This window comes from Silene latifolia, chromosome 3 (genome assembly GCF_048544455.1).
Source record: "Silene latifolia isolate original U9 population chromosome 3, ASM4854445v1, whole genome shotgun sequence".
Classification (NCBI taxonomy): domain Eukaryota; kingdom Viridiplantae; phylum Streptophyta; class Magnoliopsida; order Caryophyllales; family Caryophyllaceae; genus Silene; species Silene latifolia.
Window position 1 is genome coordinate 103,035,069 of NC_133528.1, and position 21,394 is coordinate 103,056,462.

The 21,394-nt window shown below is 37.4% G+C and overlaps 1 protein-coding gene across 6 annotated transcripts; it reads left to right on the plus strand.

Annotated features, from left to right (window-relative positions):
* Positions 1-780: 780 nt before the first annotated feature.
* On the plus strand, positions 781-21,117 carry LOC141647809 (DNA polymerase zeta catalytic subunit). Of its 6 annotated transcripts, XM_074456147.1 has the most exons (24): positions 781-989; positions 1,080-1,162; positions 1,725-1,782; positions 2,945-2,994; positions 3,113-3,225; positions 4,861-4,903; positions 6,221-6,289; positions 6,674-6,814; positions 6,904-7,075; positions 7,173-7,264; positions 7,350-7,724; positions 8,026-8,857; positions 9,062-9,514; positions 10,089-10,307; positions 10,411-10,736; positions 12,008-12,150; positions 12,781-13,366; positions 13,510-13,656; positions 14,030-14,305; positions 16,219-16,326; positions 17,745-17,950; positions 18,405-18,708; positions 19,172-19,789; positions 20,334-21,117. In XM_074456147.1, the coding sequence occupies exons 1-24, from the start codon at positions 866-868 to the stop codon at positions 20,505-20,507; spliced, it is 5,712 nt and encodes a 1,903-aa protein (XP_074312248.1). In that variant the 5' UTR covers positions 781-865; the 3' UTR covers positions 20,508-21,117. The 6 variants fall into 6 exon arrangements, with proteins under 6 accessions (XP_074312248.1, XP_074312245.1, XP_074312247.1 ...); XM_074456144.1 differs by having other exon boundaries at positions 8,026-9,514; XM_074456146.1 differs by having other exon boundaries at positions 6,674-6,787; positions 8,026-9,514.
* The last annotated feature ends 277 nt before the right edge of the window (positions 21,118-21,394 follow it).

Sequence of the window (21,394 nt, forward strand, 5' to 3'; positions counted from 1 at the left end):
GGACAAAAATAAAAATGATAACTTGAACTATTACGAATGTCCATTATTTATTTGATCATTTTAATCTACTTATATTAGGATAATTTTATTAAGATATATTTGATCTACTTATATTAGGATAGTTTTAATAAAATTTATTTTCAATATTAAGAAATCTACTTTTCTTAGGATAATTTTATTTATTAATTTTTTTATTTTATTTATTAATTTTTTTTCGAAATCTACTATTGTTAGGATTTCTAAAAAAGTTGGACTCTCTAATATCGCTCGAAAAGTTCCTGCTTTATATATATGTATTGATTTAGGAAAATTACTAAACATCCTCTTTCCTTTAGTTTCCTTGAAATTGACCATCTTAATTAATTATTTTATTTTAAGGAAATTGACCATCTTAATTAATTATTTTATTTTATGGAAATTAACCATGTTTAGGAAAATTATCAAGCTTTTATATAATTTAATTTTAACCCAAACTATGTAATATTTGCATTGAGATCCCTCAATCGGGTCCATCACACGGTGCTAGTGATTTAAAACTATATAGTATAATTAATTTGTATAACTTTCTTTAATTACATTGAAGTCCCTTGGTTTCTGGAATTAATATATAGTATTGATTGATTGATGATTGATTGATTGATTATATTATTTCAGACAAAAAAGATCCATCTGGAGCACGACGGACTATTAAAAGTTGGGTGAAAGAGGGTGGTAGTATGACTTAAAAGTCAAATGCTCAGGAGTATGAGGGAAGGCAGGCAAGTATAAAATCGCCAAATCCGCGCCAAATGAACCCAATTACCCCAACCGAAAACATTAAAACCCCCAAATTTCTAAAGACCACCAAAGTCAATAGAACAATAACATGGAAGCAGAAGAAGAATCACAGGCAAAGCACTCAAATATATTCAGTGTTCGAATTGTTTCCATTGATTACTACATGTCTCCTCCCATCCCCGATTTCGACATCTCTTACAGCTCCATCCATGGTCTAGCCCTAACTTCTTTCGCATTTTCTCTTTTTTTTTTCCGTCCATTTTATTCCATTTTTCTAGGGTTTATCTATTACTCATTTGCAGGTCGTGCTGTCAAGGAGGTTCCTGTTATCAGGATTTACGGTTCCACTCCTTCTGCTCAGAAGGCTTGTGTTCATCTTCATCGTGTATGTCTTTCTTTTTCCTTTTTCCTTTTATTTCATTCCTATATCCATGATGTACATTTCAATCCTCTCCTTTTTTTTTTTTTTTTTTTTTTTTTTTGTTGTTGTTGATTATTTTACGAGCTTTTTATTAGAATACTTAGTTTGTTTTGATTTACATGTATCTATTTTGCATTTGGTGACGATATTTGGTAGAATGAATTAACTTCAAACGTTTGTCGAATCAATTTGATTGATCGAATCCACTGTCACATCCATTTTCCGGAGGTTGATCCTAGTTCTTACGGTCTTACCCTGCAATCTGTGAGAGTGTTTGAGGTATAGGGAAATGTTGAAATTTATATTTATATTTCAGTATTTGGTGAAAGGAAATTTATTAGAGTATCAGCTTAGATTGATTGCTAGTTTTGTTGTCTGAAATTAAATTGTCTCAATTGCTAATGTGATTGTACTACATGTCCATTTTTTGAGATTTTTTAATTAGTGTTAGTCTAATAAGTGAATTTAAGACAACTAATATGAACTTGGTTTTTCTTTCTAATAGTGATGTTTTGTTATTTTGTAGGCTTTACCCTATTTATATGTACCGTATTCAGAAATACCACATCAGTCTAACCAAGGAGGTATTATTATTATTTGCTCTGTTGATTATATTTGTTAAGAGGCTTCTGTAATGTGCTTTACTCACATTGACAAAATGAGGGAGCTCACTACTTCATAAATCAAGGAGCTAGTCTATCACCAATTGGGTTTAGGACGGAATCTCCTTGGGCTTATGAAGTGGGCTCTCTCTCCTCTTTATAGCTAAGCCTCATACATGTTTCATGGTTTAACAATATTTATCAGTCGGTTTGTCTATGTTATCTTTATGGAATGTGAATATGACATCCTTCTGGTCTTGGTTAGTATGAAGATGACTTGCCTAAGCGAAACATTTAGAAATTGTTGTTCCTATATATTCTTATGGGGATACTTATTATCATTTGGTTAGTTCTAAATTTCTTTCATGATAGAAGTTCTAATTGCACTTGATCCATTTGACCTTATTGTTTTGGAAAATTTGCCACGAATAATCCGAAAGTTTTCCCATTTACTAAAATTGATCTCAATTTTGAGTCTATCCAAAATAACTCCAAGTTGTTTGTTTATATATTCTATTTGTGCACTCTATATGTCGGAAAGGGATCTCCAATGGATTGTTTGGTCAGTGCTCAACTGCTCATCCATTGCACTCCCTACACAATCTAAATCTAAAGAAATATTATAATTGCGAATAATATTTAGTTTCATACAGAAAAAATGTTGCAAAATCAGAAGTAGTAAAGCAATCTTAGGATTAGTTTGGGAAGACTCAACGTTGGGATTAATATTGCCTGACAGGACGGGACAAACTTCAGATTATTCTTGGCAATTTCTCCAGGTTTTGAAGTCTTGGATTCAAAATGAAGGATGCAATGTGAAGTTTCTGACCAATTCTAGTAGCAATAAAAATATACATGCTAGGTTTCGTAAATTAGAAATGGACCAGTGTCCCCTGATGTTGTAGCCAGTAGTCAGTGACCTTCTGACAAGTTTTTTGTTGCATTTTGGTCTTAGTGTTGAATTTTATATGCTTTCAATTTGCTTTATATCACACTTCACATATTGTGACTGATATTACAAGGTAATGATAGCATCTTCCTTGTTTTACTGTTATCTACTTTTTAAGCCAAGCCCTTCAGTAGTAAGGATGCGTGTATGTGTCTTACTAACAAAAAGGAGCATAATTTTTTTTAATAAATTCAGGTATTGTTGTCGAAAATACCATATCTCTTGCCTTGGAAAACGCTTTGAAGGTATGCTATTACGCCTTAGCAGTCTCTGTATATTATTTATTTAATCTTTGTATGGGTGTTGCAACCGTTTTTCTTTACTGGCTTCTGATGGATTTTGGATTTTTGGGGATCTATGAAGCTAAAGGGACATGCTGGCTCAAAAAGGCAACATGTGCACGGCTGTAAAGTTGTTCGTGCGAGAAAATTTTACGGTTATCATTCAACGGAGGAGCTATTTATTAAAATATATTTGTATCCTTTTGTGATTTACTGGTATCATGCATCCTTCTTGGTGTTTACTATCTCATGACATGGAATGATGTCTATTACTCTCTCCATTCCACCACGGACCAGGACATTTGTGTTTTCCTGTTTGGGCCGTCTAATACACAGTTTACGATGTCCTTATAGGGAAACTTTTGATTTACAAAGTTACAATTATACCCATATCTCGCTACCCTCCTAACCTTTTCCTTTGTCTTCATCTTCACCTTCACCAAGCCAGCCAGCCACCCCTTTCAATAACTATTGATACCCCCACCCAGACACCTTGACCATAAACTTACTACTTATGATACCACCACCACCATCACCACTTCCATTACCACCACGTCTGGCTCCAATCCCAGCACTTCCAAACTTTTCCCACATATCTCTTTGGCTCTTCCACCTTGACTTGCCATCACAACTCCTGCCTTTTTTCTTCAGCACCCCATATACCCTGCCTTTTCCCATCCCCAAAAACTGACCCCATTTTTCAAAAACCCAGCCCCACCCTTTGAAAGACCCGAACCTCCCACCGTTAAGAACCCTTCTACTCCCAAATTCCTCCCATTCCCTTGAAACCATAAATCTAGAGTTTCCAAGGCCAGGTAGGGAAATTGGGGTGGGGGTGTTTCGAAGGTGCCGAGGCGTTTTAGGGAAGGGGTTTAAAAGAGTGGAGGTGGTGGGTCTTATGGTATGGAGTGCTTTTCAAAGGGTGGTATTGGGGTTTTCAGCGACAAAATAGGGGGGTTTTGGTGGTGTGGCGGATCTAGAGGTTGGCCGTTGGGTGCAATGTCGGTGGTGGTGCTGCTAGTGGGGGTGTTTCCAAGAGTGGAGGTCTGATGGGTGAAATTGTGAAAGCACACCCAAAATCCCACTTGTCTGTCTCCACCTAAAACTCCATGCTAAAAGCAATTGTAAACATCTATGGATGGACTAACGGAGGGAGTATAATTTTTGTCTCACCTGCTAAGCCAGCCATCAATATTTGTTAATTAATTGTGATGATAATTTATGTTGTTTGATTCAAATTATTTTAAAAAAGCAATCCTAGTGAGTAGTGAGATGAACGTTTTTGTTGGATGTGTCCAGATTTTCTTCTTTTCCCACCATTCGTACTGTAGGTTTTCTTTTTACCCTGCCTGTTTTTTCTGTGGGCTTGATCTTAAAACCTATGTATGTTGCTTGAACTCGATTAGAAGTATCTGACATGGGTGCGTGTCCAAGTGTCGGATTCGGCTATTTTATGAAAGAAAAATCATGTTTTTGGTCTAAAATGGAAATACGTGAGGAGCAACAACCTAGGAATTGATTGATTCGAGACCGGGGTTTGAAACCAAACTTCTCCTCAGGAGGATAGATGGGGCAATTCAGAAATGAATTCTTTAGGATAAATCAATGCGATTTAGGAGGTATCAGATTCTCAAGAAGTTCTTCAATTTTTTTCCGGAAGCAGAGTTAGGAAGGGATACAAGAGAAATTTGTTCAAATTGTAAAAACTTGACGAAAGTGTTTATCAAGTATTTTAAATATTTGTTGGACTTTAAAGTATAGGCACAATATCGTGTTTTCTTATATTTGATTGTTTTCTCAAGGTCCCCTTTTCCTTAACAAAGGTTGAAGGTATCATCCACATGATGTCTCTCGTGCTGCCTCTCTCCTGCTGGTATATATCTATTGAAACCATATGTATATGTGTCCATCATTAATTCATATTCTGGTCAAATCAAATTTGGGTTGCAGCTCACAGATATATTCTTTTCAATACATTGATTGCTCGTGTGTTCATCTTGGGTCATTCGGATGCAGCCTCTTTGTGTTGCTAACAAAGGGGTAAGGCTGCGCTGTGCGTACATCCGACATCCCCCTTACCCCGCAATACGGGAGCCATTGAGGCACTGGGGTAATGTTGTTGTTTATTGCTCGTGTTCGAAAAAGTCCTGGTATAATCATCATCTGTTTGCTCATGCAGTAAATGCGAATGTTCACTAATGCTCACTGGTTTCCTCATCTTTTGTTGAAAAAATTTGTGACAAGTTTTTGCACTAACATCTACGAAGTTAATATATTTTTTTTAATAGACCCATCTGCATCTTTTCATGTAAAGCCAGACTAGTAGAATCAGCTTCACACTGCAATCAGGCCTAGGGTTGAATCTCAGCTATGTTGTTGTAGCTTTGTGACCCTGCATCTCAACAGCAGTACATCGATATCTTGAAGGACTTTGCCTCTAAAGCGGAGATTATTTTTAAGATAACCCATGATGAAAATTTCGTTATGAATAGAGGCACATTAGTGAGCCATTTTGCTTTATCACGTAATATGGACTTATTCAAATGAAAAATTCTCAATGACTCCACTGCTAAATTCTGTTGAGCACAATAAAGTTTTGGCGACCTTTACCACAATCATGTTAAAACCACTGTAGCTGCATTAAGCTAATTTTGGCTCCATTTCCATTAAGTTTCAAATCACAGGCCCCTTTCTAAAATCAGTAATTTCATTGCAACAGTTTGTTCAAGTTACAAAACCAACAAGTTTCAAAGGCCAAATTTGGTTGTTTAACAGTTTTTATTAAAATTCTAGGAAGGGCCGCTATTATTTCATTGCAACAGTTTGTCCAAGTTACAAAACCAACAAGTTTTTCTCCCTCCAATCAACCTTGGTAGTTTTTCTTGATCAAATAATTTCAAAGGCCAAATTTGGTTGTTTAACAGTTTTTATTAAAATTCTAGGAAGGGCCGCTATTATTTCATTGCAACAGTTTGTTCAAGTTACAAAACCAACAAGTTTTTCTCCCTCCAATCAACCTTGGTAGTTTTTCTTATCCCCCAATCAACCTTGGTTATGGTCCAATTCAAATTTAAATTGCATATATATTGTTTTATAGGGCCTTATATATATTGTCTGGTCCATTTTGCCCTTTGTGCCTTTGTTATTGTTGTAGATAGTTGTATGATTAGTTGAACATTACATTTTGCAGGCTGGTGCTATATTTGAGAGAAGTATACAGCCCTATGAAGCACATATTCCCTTTCTTCTGCAATTTCTGGTAATAGTTAGTTAATATGTAATTAGATTCTACTTTCTTTCATTATTCATATCTGTAACTCTTATAACAGTGTTACAGTGGTATTTGTAAGGATTGTATGGACTGTGCTGAATGGAGCTTTTCTGTTTCTGTTATGTTTTAGCCTTTTTTCTAAAAGTTTCTGGCCTTCTTTACGTTTTAGTAGGCTGATGCCATATTTAATTAGTTAGAGATGATTAAAATGGATAAGTGATTGTAGATCTTATATTCAAGTTGGTGTAGACATGTAGTTGCTAAAAAAGATTCTGATGCTTGTACTTTTTCCCTTCATAGTTCCTAACCCAAGTTAATTTTGGCAAGGCTGTGTTTTCTTTGTTGTTGTTTACCAGTTCTGTGATGTATCAGGTTGACTATAATTTGTATGGCATGGGCCATATGCATCTTGTGAAGATGAAGTTTCGACATCCAGTGCCAGATGATCTCCTTAGAAGATACCTAGAGCATTCCACTCCAGAAAATGTTGGTTACAGGTTTTCTGGTTCCCAGGTCACATTAGTGATGCTGATTATTCTGTATATATGGTATCTTGCTTTTATCGGTTTCTGAAATAACTAAAACCAGGATATTTTTGTTAGGCAGATGAAATTGCAGGGTCAGATTCACGCCCGCTAGTTTGGAATTCTTCCACGATTAAAGATGATTGGATGTGGCAATATCCTACTGAGCCATGTACTTCATCATATCACGTTAGCAACATGGTGAAACGCCAAAGCATTTCTGAACTTGAGGGGGATGCCTCTATTGAAGGTAACGGATATTGGATTTTAGCCCTCAATGTTGCGCCATCTAGTTCGGTCCTTGTTTTTGCTTGATTTCTTACTTTTAGTTATTATATGATTCACAGACGTTTTAAACCAGCAGTTGAAATTGTATACATCTCTGTCGCAAACACATTCCGATGTGAGAATGGTTCAGTCACTGATACCTATTTGGGAGGTTTGCTTTCCTTCCAACAATTTGTTTCTCTGGAAATGCATGTAGTATTCTTGTTCATTGGTTTTCTATTTAATTTATGTAACAGGAAGAGTTTGAAAGGAGTGGTGTTCATCATGCCGATATATTGGCTGATTCTGGGAAGCCACTCCCTCAAGATGTTTTAAGAACCTTATCCAACGGCTTTGAGTATCAGGACAAACTCAGGGAGCTTTTTCACAAAGCCGCAAGCACTATCTTGACTTTGTCTGACAATGTAAAACCTATGATATCCGCACAGTCTTTATTGGAAGAGAGGAGACCAGGGAGAATAGGTTCCCAAGAATCAAATGAGCTAGAAATTAAACCGTCTGATGAAACTAACATAATGCAGTCAGTCATATCACCTCATTCAGCATCTTTTAGTGAAAAAGAGATGGATGAAATGAATTTTCAGTCAGGGACCAGTGGGAGGGATCCTAAGGTACTCTAGTCCAGTGTTTTATCCTCTCTTTATTGTATTTTTTTGTGATTATATCTTTTGGTATTGGTGACAAATCAAATTTTTTTTGGAGAAGATACAGCTTTTTAATTTTATTTTTAGTATTTTTATTATGGTTTAGATAATGGTAGCTCATTTAATGTCAATTTCTTTTTGCTATTGCTTTCCTTCCCTTTAGTAACAATCCTTTCTAATTCAACAGAACTGTATTCTAAATGTTTGCCTTCACCTTTCATTTCACTGCAATATATAACAGCTCCTAAATGTTTCTGTGTATGTCCAGCGTGCAGAGCCAGAAGATATTGCACTTTTAAAGTGGCTTGCATCTTCTCAAGCGGCAGAAGATATAAACTCGGAAGATGAACTTCATCAGGTCACGATTCTAAATCCTGTGGTACCTGCGGCAACAATTGATAAAGTGCTGGAGAAAGCAAACACAGATTATGAGAGTGAATCTCAGCAAGAATGTCAGGATATACTTGATTCGGTCCTAGATGTGTTGCATTGCGATGAAGGTACACGGAATTCCACTTCCTGTAATCAAGATGTAGCACCTCAAGCCTTATTAAAATCAAGAATCCCCCAGTTGGATGGTTCTGGAGATGATCAACTGCCAACTCCCACAGCCAACTCATCTGAAGAAGGCATGGAAGGGGGGACATCCAAGTGTCATAGTGTGTCTGGAAGCTCAACTTCTGCAACCAAGCGAAGAAGGAATAAAATGGAGTGGGGTGCGTTGCCTTTTTCTGAAGTCCGACCATTAAGTGTTGATATTCACTCAGGCAGTGGCATGGATGACTCAGGCAAATGTACTATTCTAACTGAAGGTGACGCAGGGGTCCCTGCTTCATTAAGAAGCACTGCACATGGTGCTCCTAACCTTTCAGGAAAATCTGAAGAAAATAGTTGCTGCCATGTGGTGGATTCAACGAAACTACACAGGTGCTCCATACGAGATCTGATGAGGAAAAAGCGATGCTTCATGGCAGAATCATCTGAATGTGATAAAAGCGATGTGGGAGGAGTTTCTAACAAAGACAAGAATGTCATTCTTCCAAGAAAGTTAGACTTCCACTTGGAACAATCTGACGACCTAAACATGCAGAGTAATGAAGGTTTTATCTCTGACCGTGAACAAATCACCAAACAAAAGGATTTTTGTGACAATCAGGAGTCTTCCATTTGTTGTCAAGCAGAAAAGAAAGATGCTTCTGGTTCTCTTAAAACTGGGCAAGAGAATGTGTCTGACTTTGTTACGCCCCAGTCCAAAAGTTCTTCATTTTGTTTAATTGCCTCTGATTTGGTAGCTCATAACACAGGTCCGAAATTTAGCGATGATAGAGACGTCATTGCTGATGGAATACCAAAGCGCACAGCTGCTTCTTGTTCGAGCTGCTTATCTAGTTTTCAAGGAAAAGGGAAAAGGCTTCTTGAAGGTGAAGATGCTGGTAAAAGTGCAGATCATCATGAAATGTGTGCACTATCATGTAATCAAATGAATTTTCAAAATCCTCAGAGCATGGCATGTACTACTCGGCAGCAATTTGTCAAAGATGGTACTGTAGAACACTATCCATTTAGGTCACAGGATTTAGAGTCTACGTATGGCTACTTGCAAAATGAAGGGCGATCAGGATACACTTGCATGGCCTTTCACAAGAAACCTCCCATAGCTAATTGGACGTATGATGCTTCCGAAGATTTAATGCTGATACCTACTCGATCAGAGGGCTCTTTTGTTGAGGAGGACAGTGACAATGAAGGAACGCAAGGTTTGATTGTAGCTGACATCATTACTCTACTTTATACATACCCTAACAATCTTGAATATTTTGAATTTATTTGCGCAGTTACTTAAAGAAACAGATTAATTAGCAAAGCATGTGCACATCTTTGCAACTTCATAGTTTCTCTCACACATAAAATTTAGTTACTTTTTCAGACTATTTTGTTGAAATATGATTTGCATATCTGATTAGTTGTTGATGTCGGTTTTGACATATGCATTAGTTCTTGATCAGAGTGCTCTCTTGTTGAGGATGCCAGTGACAATGAAGGAACACAAGGTTTGATTGTAGCTGACGTCATTACTCTACTTTATACATACCCTAACAATCTTGAATATTTTGAATTTATTTGCGCAGTTACTTAATGAAACAGAATAATTAGCAAAGCATGTTCTTTTCCCCTACCTCCTTCCGGTTCCTTATTTTATTTCTTTCTAGTAGTTTTTTAGTTATTGGGATTTGTTGTGGCACAGGGTTTCTTTCTCTGCCAGTGTTATTCTTTCTGGCTGGTTGCTACTGCCTTCTGCTATTTTATTTGCCGACATATTTTCTCTTGCAGTTCATGGTAAAAGTTCAGAGCATGTTCTTCCATTCTTTGCGGACTCTAGGGAAGATCTGTCTGAGAAAATGCATGACTCTGCTGATTTCCTTCAGAATACCACTTTGGGCATCCCAACTCAATATCGAAATGATGGTTCATTTGCTTATTTGCTAACACGAGCAATTTCACCTCCGTCTGTTGGTTCTGTTATTAACTGGCTGACACATAAAGACAAAGGTAAAAATGAGAAATTGCTCATTTGAATGTATCGGGTGCTCAATATTCCTCCCTAGTCTTCTTGCTTCTCAGAGTTGACATCCTGTGTTTCAATCTTTGCCAGAAAAGGTTTTGAAGAACCCTTTACCTGAATTCTCTGATACATTAGGATCTTTTCATCAATCTCCTCTGAAGCCAATCAGTAGTCAAATGGATCAAGGGAAAGATAGAAATTTGAACATTCGAGAAGATCCTATCTGTGATTTGCTGTCAAACTGTAAGGACAGAAGAAGTCCCATGAAAGTAAAAGAAGCTGCAGTGTTCTCGCAAGACATATCTCAGATTTCAGGGCCCAGTGGGCAATCAAAGCCTACTCCTCTCAGTCAAATTGGATTCAAAGACCCTGCCAGTTTTGGTGCTGGCCAACAGTTGACACTATTGAGTTTAGAGGTAAGATTCACTATATTGAAGGTACTGTGCCCTGGTTTGTGGTATAACCTCCCTTTCCCTAGTCATTATCATGTGATTATTCATTGCATTTTGTTCATGGTTCCTCTCTGAAATTTCGGTGATTGTGATGCTGTGAAAATATACTCTGTATGTAATAGACCAGATGAAAGGTGCAAAAATGGAATATTGGTAGTTTTCAGTGATCTGTGCGATAGAATATCATGAGGTCTGTGGCTTCAACAGTCAAACAAGTCCTTAGTGGCTTCAACAGTCTCTAGGATTTTTATGATTTCAATTGTGGTTTAGTACTTTCGTATACTACACTCGTACTATGAGAAAGCTTGCTAGTAGAAGTACAAGCTGACTGCTTATTGTAGTCTTGTAGATGCAACCACTTTTTTTCTAAGATTATCAAGTTTTGAGTCTGTAAGAGTGCCATGCTCGTTATATGAATGTGGTTCAAATGCATATGCTAAACTGGATTTATGGCCAGATAAGAAAGTATCTGTCTAGGAACTTTTGATTAGGAAGAAAATAGAAGTGGTCTCTATAACTAACTAGCAATACTGGTTTCTCAGGTGATTTGGCCATGCAACATCATTCATACAAGTTATATTTCCTTGAAAGTCTCATCTGGATTGTCTGGCTTAAACACTGATCTGAATGCTCTTCAAGTGATTCACTGGTTATCAATAACTACATAAGAGAGAAACCATGTACATTTTATTAACCCACACCGGCAAGCCATCTTATCATATTCAGTATATATAAAATAGGTTGTACCAAAAAAAAGAGTAAATATAAAATTAAAGACGGTCGCTTTTTGAATATTTCATATCTCGAAATTGGGATATATCAGTTACTTAGTAGACATGTTGCAGAGACGACTTAAATTTGTTTCTTAAGTTATAGTTCAAACTGCATTCTTCATAGTATACAGTTGTTATGTTTCAATGATAGATAGTGATTAGAGAAGGTGTGTTGTTTCTTGATGTTCAGAGTCTTCAGACAGTTCGAAATAGGGAGTTTATTATTAGTCTTCCAGTGTAGCTTCTATGCTTTCTTAAAATGGTTGCTGATGCTGTCTTGTATATGTGGCCAGTGTAGTTACATATTATTAGTGATATGCAAGTAATGGCTTCGCATGGTCTCTCTTTGCTCAAGTTATGTTTTTAATCGGGGCTTTTGTTAAGTCTTGCTTTCAAGGGGAGACAGGCGTTATGTTTTTTATGTTCTGTACTAGCGTTGGTTATTGTGGTTGTGGGTTACAGGTTCATGCAGATTCTAAAGGGGACTTACGACCTGATCCTCAGCATGACGCCATAAATGTCATTGCCTTAGCCATACAGAATGATGATAGTTCCTCTGTTGACATCCATGTGCTGCTTCGTGGTGAACCTAAGTCTTGTGGAAGGTATCACTACTGTTGTTTTGACCAGGCTGGTGTCTTCCTGATTGAGCTTTTATCTATTCTGAATGCTACATTTGCATCTCCATCTGGTCTGTGGTTTTGCATTTTGAAAATTAAATGCAGAGACGTAGGAACAGGTAAAGTCAATGAAAACTCCTGCAGGGGACCACATACTAAGTTCCGTAGTTTTGGTCTCTATTTTTACCGTTATCCATCACATTTGTATGGTAAATCTTCTGCACATTGGCCTTGTTTAAAAGTGAGCTCCAGGGAAAGCCTAATAATGGACATTGTCCCAACTCAATATCTTGATTCAGGATTGAGTTCTTGTTTAGTCAGATTCCTTTTTGTAACTATGCACATAAACCAAATTATAGTGTCATTCAGAGCAATTTCCTGCCTGCAATGATAATCTGTTTGACATGAAGTACAAGTTAATTTATTTTGCACTTGCTGAAAATGGTCGTGCATCTTTTAGTAGTTGATACCCCTTGCTATTTGTATCTTCGGAACCTTAAGATACTATTTCATGTTTATTTAATATTTGATGTTTATTTAATGAGAACCTTTAGATTTTGTTCTAATTATTGATTTGCTATGAAACCTCTTGATATATTTTAATATGATCTGTAGATATGTTGATGGGTGCTGCAAGTTCCTGGTTCACTCTGATGAGATTGAATTGCTTAACCAATTTATAAAGATAGTATGCTCAATTGACCCAGATATTTTAATGGGTTGGGATGTCCAAGGCGGTTCTTTAGGATTTTTAGCTGAAAGGGCTACTTGTATAGGTGTTAGCCTGATTAGTAGGATTTCTCGAACACCATTAGAAACAAAGGCAGTAAAGAGAGATCAGGATTCGTTTAACAAGGGAAACACTGAAGACGTTTCTTCTGATCGTCTGATTTCTGATACAAGTCTTAATGACACCACAGTAATTGAGGATGAATGGGGACGGACCCATGCAAGTGGTGTTCATGTCAATGGAAGAATCATCCTTAATGTTTGGAGACTCGTGCGTGGTGAAGTTAAACTAAATCTGTATACCCTAGAGGCTGTGGTTGAAGCTGTTTTAAGGCGAAAAGTTCCATCTATTCATTGGAAAATCTTAAATAAATGGTTTTCAAGTGGTCCAGGGCAAGCAAGATTCCGATGCATTGATTATGTGGTGGAGAGAGCAAAGTTGAACCACGAGATCGTCAATCAACTTGATTTGGTAACTTCTTTTTGATACAGACTTCATTGCTGACTAAGTTTCTTATTGCGCTCTGAAATTTGTGGTCATGGTACACAAATGCTTGTGATATAGCTTTACCCAATATTTTACCCTTTATCTGAGAATTATTCTTGTTCGTGTAGGTAAATCGAACATCAGAGCTTGCACGTGTTTTTGGAATAGACTTTTTCTCTGTTCTATCCCGTGGCTCTCAGTATCGTGTTGAATCTATGCTTATAAGACTGGCACATACACAGAACTATGTTCTTATCTCTCCGGGCATCCAGCAGGTTTTCTTTCTTTTTGTTTCTGAGTTTGGGAGCCTAAAGATGTCTCATTATTCTGCATTGTGAAATTTTGTGCGTTAATACTTATACACCATGAATTTTCGAAACTGTTCATTCTTTAGAGTTTACTTTTATATGCCTTAATTTTTCATATCATCAAGATGACCTGAGTGTAGTAAGCTAGTAGCGTAACCGCGTAGCTAATGTAATTGTTATAAATTTACGTAAGTGGGTGACCTTAAATCAACGTTGTCTACATCTTATCCTACTTTTCCTTATATTTGTTGAACTTAGTTTGATTTAATATTATGTTTTCAAACCTGGAGCATAGTGCATATAACTGGTTTGGGTAAAACATTAACTATTGTCTTCTTAGGTTGCCTCTCAACCTGCAATGGAGTGCATACCTCTTGTTATGGAGCCAGAGTCGGGTTTCTATTCAGATCCTGTCATTGTCTTGGATTTTCAGTCACTTTATCCATCCATGATAATAGCATACAATCTTTGCTATTCTACCTGCCTTGGCAATGTGGCTCCTTCAAAAGCAGATATGCTCGGGGTCAGCTCTTACTCACAAGATCTGCGCGTTCTGAAGGACCTGAAGCTTCAGACCTTGGTTACTCCCAATGGTGTAATGTATGTGTCTTCAGAGGTAATATCTCCAGAATATTCTTAGCATGTAATGACAGTTCTCACTGTGTACCAGGATATGATTGTCAACGGCATAGTTTAAACCATGTGCATATTGCAGTTTCCTAGTCACGTTTCTGTACACTTGGAGAAAGGTTCCTGACACTACTTTGCCTGTTCTTGTTTAGATAACCATTTTTTCGTAGGACTTAATGGTCTTGCGTAATTATTTGGTAATCTTTCTATGTTGATATTTTTAAGGTGAGTTTTTATTAAGCTTAGATTTGTCCTTAAATGTTTTTTCTTTTTTTTTGTTTACGTCAGATCTATGTTAGCATAGAATATTTTCCCATACCTATTTCTTCTACCAAAATACAATACCTGTATTCTGTAATCGTTTTTTGAGGCGTATTTAGCTTTCTGTGGATAGCTTGTAAACAGCTGGCAACTAGCTAGAAAGTGAGGAGGTGCAATGGCTTTCCAAGCTTACTATAGTTGAGAACTTGAGATCATAATGGCTGAATGATGGTGAATATTGATGTTTCCAGGATGAATTGAGCTTTCAATTATCTTTCTAGAATCTTATGAACTTAGTCAAGTCCTGGAACTAGAAGTTTGGAACTAATTGTATAAAGGGTTAATTGATAAGAATAATCCAACCTATTACCCTTCTGCTCAAAATAATCCCACCTAAGATTTATTCTAGAATAATCCCAACTTTTAATGGTATAAACTCAAAATAGTCTAGATGACTTACTACTTGTTTAACAGGTCAAATTTTTTGTACTGTACTTTGTAAATATATGACCAAACATAAAATTAACTTTTCTTCTTCTCCATTAACTTTCACCATCCATCACCCCAACAACCACTCCGCCAGTCCGCCACCAGATCTGAGCGACAAACCCTCACCATCGGCAACCACCACCTCATCAGTCACCATTATGGCCGGCTGCTGCAGGTGACCTCCCTCACCTTTCGTACGAAAACCTCTACTTCCCTACATGATTACTATCACCAAACTACTCCGATTGAACCATCAAAACAACCGTCGCCATATCGAAATCGAACTAATCACTTACCTTTCACCCACCATTGACAGAAAGTACCTCAATTATAAAGTAAACAAGATGATGGAATACAACGACTTGGAGATTCTTGACAACTTGCTCCTTTTTTTGTTATTGTAGTTGAATTTGGTTATAGTTTTGTTTGATTGAATATGTAACAATCTCTATCTCTGATGATGATAATCCAATTTTTATTTAGACTCACATAATTTTCAAAAAAGAACTGGGGATTTCAGGGGAATTATTTTTAGGGTTTGAAGATTTTAATTTTTCTGGGTTTGTTTGGATGGAAATCGATTTTGATTCACATAATCGTTGAAGGGTGTTATTAGCTTCAGAAATTGATTTCTGGAAATGTTTGGTATGGAAGGGGAAAAGTTTGACATAGTGGTGATTGATGATGAAAAGGTTTGTCATTGAAGGGGAAGATGTTAGATGTAAGGTAGATGATGATGGACCGGTGATGGAATGGTGGTGGTGACATCTCTAGGAGTATTATGATGGTGGTGGCAGTGAAGGCAAAGAAGAATGGTGGTGGGCTGGTGGCAGTAAAAGGGCACGAAAAGATGATGGTGGATGACATTAACCTGAAACAGTAGGTTACCAATAGGTCAAAAATTGGTCAAGTCTATTTTGAGAATAAGGTATTCAATGTTCGATTTATTGTGAGTTAAAATGTAGTTGGGATTATTTTGAGAAGAAGGGTAATAGTTGGGATTATTCCCATCAAATAACCCTTGTATAAATGCAGTTTCATTAGAAAAACATATAGTTACGTCCTTCTTCCTGTGATGGCTACTTGTCTAATTTTACTAATAATGCAACTTATGCACATCTCCGTCATATGATTCCGCCTCTTATTTAGGTACGTAAAGGTGTTCTACCTCGGTTACTGGATGAAATATTGTCAACAAGGATCATGGTGAAACAAGCAATAAAGAAGTTGTCTGCTTCCCAGAAAATCCTTAACAGGGTATGGATTCTCTCTTCAGCTATATCTAATGCATTTTCTAATTCCTCGCATGGATGAAAGTAATTACAGAGTCGAAAGCAAGTAATCCAACTTTTTATAGAAACTTGCCAAAAAGAAAATGACTATTAATAATTTAAAAAATTTAAATAAAAATAATACTGTAGTAAATAAGTAAGTGAAAATATGTGTAAAGAAAGTTAAATCAACTCAAAAAAGAAGTCATTTCCAATTAAGGTGTTAAATACAACCAGATTTACGTAAAAAGGTGTGAAAAGTCTTAAAAATAAACAAATACGGAATAATATTTAAAAATAAATAAATTAGTAAATTAGAAAGGCAATATAATAGTAGAACGAGTAAGACTTAAACTTGAAATGATAATGACTCGATTAGACCTGAACTTTGCTGACACGACCTGCAATGACCCGATCCAAAACTGACCTCATAATGACCTGATTAGAAATAACTAGGCCTCATAAATAGGCAATTCTCCGAAACACACTTTTTGTCAAATTAACTAATAAAATTTCTCTTAATCACTAATCCAAAAATAACCTGATCCGGTTGACCCGAAACATACGTGAAACCCTAAATGACCTGACTCAACCCGATGTATGACACCCCAACCGCACCGACCCAAACTGACCCAACCCGATCTTATTGAGCTGTTTGTCAGACCTTCCATAGTGTTCTCTCGATCGTCATACATTTTTTTAACCCCAAGGAATCTTATCATTCTCAATTACCTTCATCTAAATTTTCTTACATCTTACTCTCCCTTTGCAACATTTTCCGTTACCCAATTCTCGAACCTCATGAGCAGGGCATAATTGGTCTATGTCTCGCATGACCTCTCATCTTAACTGATTTTTCGTCATCTTATCCTCCGGCGCAACTCTCACCTTCTCTCTAACCACCTCATTTTTGAGTAGATCTTCCTTGTATGGCCACACGTCCACGGTAACATACGCATTTATCACACATTCATCTTTTGAACGTGACATTTTTCATCATCCAACACTCGGAGCCGTATAACAGTGTAGGTCTAATTCTAATCGAAACCTTACTGTCCTCCCAACGTTAGTTTCTGCACATGTATCAGCTCTCTTGTACTTATTCTTTATGAGGTCAATATATTTTTGTGATACACCGTTCTTTGCCAAATCCCAACACATTACTTCTCTGAGTAGTGTATGAGGAAAGTCTCAAAAAAATTGCACGTAGAGGAATGAAGCTCAGTGTGAACCTTATTTTGAGACTGTCAACAATGGAAAGTGTGAACTTGAATGTAAGACTGATACATCGGAAGTATTTAAGATGTTTGTGTTTTTTCAAGGTGTTAATATAAGTTTATTATTTGGAGGAATAGCATACATGTGAAAAGGCCCTTTGCTGATTGCCTTACTCTTACTTTTCAGATATTCAACGCAAGGCAGCTTGCTTTAAAACTGATTGCAAATGTGACTTATGGCTATACAGCTGCTGGGTTTAGTGGTCGTATGCCTTGTGCAGAGCTAGCAGACAGCATTGTACAGTGTGGCCGTAAAACCCTTGAGCATGCTATATCTGTTGTCAACAGTCATGATAAATGGAATGCCAGAGTTATCTATGGTGATACTGATAGGTAGGTCTTTATATACGCAGATATTTACAGGGTTGAGAGTCCAATTATACCATGCTATTTGATTTCAGTATGATGATATCCAATTATATTGCTTCATGGATTTGTCATAAACAATATTGAATGGTTTGGTGTTCAGTTTGGTTCAGGGAGCGGTAGTAGTTCGTGAATGTATTCTGCTTGGCCTAATCTAGTACGGCCTTTGATTTATGGAGGTGGGCGACCTAATACTGAAAAATGCAGCCCTGGACATAACTTCCATGTCGAACGTAATTTCAGCCTCTAGATTATTTAAGTGACTGCTGAATTTACATCCTTCATACTCCATCTAAATACACTTCTCAGTTAGCACAGTTTTTGCATTTCTCCTAATGCTTTGTGGCTCTTCATTTCTGTAAATGATTGGAGTATAAAACTGGTAAGCATATCTTGCTATAATTGCTTCACTTTTTTGCAGCTTGTTTGTGCTTCTTAAAGGGCGCTCTCGAAAAGAGGCTTTCCAGATTGGAAGTGAGATAGCATCCACAATTACGGCAATTAACCCCAATCCAGTCACGCTGAAGATGGAGAAAGTTTACCAATCATGCTTTCTCCTTACTAAAAAGCGATATGTGGGATACAGTTATGAGAGCCTTGACCAACCCAAACCCATATTTGATGCCAAGGGCATCGAGACAGTTCGCAGAGATACTTGTGCTGCTGTAGCGAAGACCATGGAAAAGTCATTGAGAATGTTTTTCGAACATCGGGATATTTCACAGGTAAAATTGCTGATCATATAGTTATTTGCCTTGCATGTAGAATGTTAGTCATTTATAAAGGGTCTAACTCATTTAAGTTGTGAGAAAATAGTGGTCAAAGTGGAAAATGTTTGACTGCCAAAGTCAAATGAGAAAAATAATTTAGTTTGGATGGAGGGAGTATTATATTGTAAGTAGGAAAAACTTTAGTTGACAATATTTATTTACACAAAGTTTAGAGTGCTTGCAGCCATAAATAGCTCCAAAGCCTCCAATTGATAGAACAGCTTGCCATATTTCTCATCTTTGTGGCAATGGCACATAAAAGTGTTCCCATGTGAACAGCTATCTTCTGAGTCCCGAGTATAATTCATATGTTCTGAACAATTTTGCTGGCTCATCATTTGGTATGGAGAAGGAAGAAATGAAGAATACCCAGTCGACCTAATGATTTCAGGTTTAACATTCACCTCATTTTGTACAGGTTAGAGATTTTCTACAGCGCCAGTGGTCTAGAATCCTCACAGGAAGGATTTCTGTTCAAGATTTTGTCTGCGCTAAAGAAGTTCGATTAGGCACCTACAGTTCGAGGACTTCATCATGTCTTCCTCCAGCTGCAATTGTGGCTTCAAAAGCAATGAGAGTTGATCCAAGGGCAGAACCACGCTATGCAGAGCGTGTCCCGTATGTTGTTGTCCATGGTGAACCTGGGGCCCGTTTGGTTGACATGGTTGTGGATCCACAGGAACTTCTAGCCATCAACTCTCCGTACAGATTGAATGATATATATTATATCACAAAACAGATCATACCTGCTTTGCAGCGGGTATTTGGGGTTCTTGGTTGTGACTTATATCAGTGGTTCCAGGAGATGCCTCGTACAGTTAGGGATGCTCCTACAAAACACTACTTCAACGCTGCAAATTCTCTTCGAGCAAGAATTGATTATTACTATTCCTCAAGGCACTGTGTCTTGTGTGGAGAACTTGCTCGTGCATCTAGCCGTCTTTGTGAGAACTGTCTGAAGAACAGGTCCTTCACTGCTGCAGCAATGACAGGAAGAACAGCAAAACTGGAGAGAGATATCCAGCATCTTGTCGCTGTAAGTATTTAATCTTTCCCCTTATGGGCAGTTTGACCAGTCAAATGCGTCCATCAGGTCAGGTTTGGTGCAATATGTGTTCATGTGGGTCATGCCCAAATTTTGGGTATATTGAGTGAATCCTTCGTGTTCTGGTTACTGAACTCATTTTAATAACCTAGCCTTCCATATTAATGGGGACGGGATTACCGTATGGTCCAAATCTAACATGTCTAATGGGACTCCGCCTCAGGTCCATTTTTATGGATCCTGTCGTCCCTATAATGAGGACTAGCGCCATTATCTATCAACCTAAGGGAAATGGTTTTGAGATTAATCTAAGGCTTAAATGTCATATAATCCAATGGGACCGCTTTAGATGCTAGTTTTTTCCGATCTTTAACACCATTCTTCTGTAATATTCACTTGGTCTTGGAGATGTCAGCAGCTAGATGGTAGAGGGGCGGTAATGCTTGCAACTTAGTTTTGAAACCTGTCCAGCATTTAATTTTGGGATTTAAATTGCTCTTGTCGCCCGTTATACAAATGATCCTTTTTCTTGCAGATATGTCGGCATTGTGGAGGTGGAGATTGGGTGGTAGAAAGTGGCGTCAAGTGTACATCACTAGCATGTGCCGTATATTATGAAAGAGTAAAAGTTCAAAAAGAACTGCGAGCCTTTTCCACCATTGCCACAGAAGCAGGTTTCTACCCGAAGTGTATGGTTGAGTGGTTCTGAATAGGAGATTCTTTCAGAGTGGTTCCAGCAATTATTATCTGCTGGTAGCTTATTTCTTCCCGTGAAAATCGTGTTTATATACAAATAAGTGTAAGTTTAATGTGTTGTATACGCCCTACCGCTGATCTTCTGTTGTATAAATATAGTCGCTGGTCCTCCCATGTTCCCATGTATAGATAGATAGGCACTATACTGAAACATTCCATGTAGAGAAACAGAGACGCTACTTGTTACTTTTAGTTTGCGCCATCTGGTTTTGTCCGCATTCGATCCTACTAGGAGCACAAGGGCAGTTAAACTCTCGATTCTGAATGCTGCATTCACATGGAATTAAAGCCGAGATCAATGGTTAAGCTGAGGTTTGGTGAAAGGCCTCAAAGGAACCATAAATTCTATTGTTAGATGTGGTTTACATATTATTGTTGACATGTAAAATTGGATTCAAGCAATGTAAGAATGTGATTTCATGGTGGAAAAGGAGTGTATTTTATGTACGCAGATTTAGCTTATGTTTCAATTTTTTGTATGCAAAGTCCACTGATATTGCTTGTGTTTTGTAAAAATTGTCGTTGATCTTATTTGTAAGCTCCTGTTTTTGTTTCTTTGTTCACTAGATTTGTTTGTGTTTGTACATCTTATTTCTTGAGCTCCGCCTCTAGCTATGGTAATCGTATTCGCACGAGTATGGTTGTTTATACAACCGGAAGCTTTAAAGGACGACGCTGTTATAAAACTAAGATCCCATTACGTGACGGTAGCACCCGTGAAGGAGACCGTTTTCTCGGTTTTGAACTTTTATGCTACATTTATAATCACCATGAGCCAATTTGGAGATCGTATAAAGAGGTCACCACTAACACTATCAATATCTATCTATCTATATATAT

What these genes read in the sequence shown, in the direction of transcription:
- LOC141647809 (XM_074456144.1), top strand. Translation starts at nt 866, where the DNA reads ATGGAAGCAGAAGAAGAATCACAGGCAAAGCACTCAAATATATTCAGT. An exon ending in TGACAATGAAGGAACGCAAG is followed by an intron (nt 9,515 to 10,088) that starts GTTTGATTGTAG and finishes TTTCTCTTGCAG; the next exon opens with TTCATGGTAAAAGTTCAGAG. An exon ending in ATCTATGGTGATACTGATAG is followed by an intron (nt 17,951 to 18,404) that starts GTAGGTCTTTAT and finishes ACTTTTTTGCAG; the next exon opens with CTTGTTTGTGCTTCTTAAAG.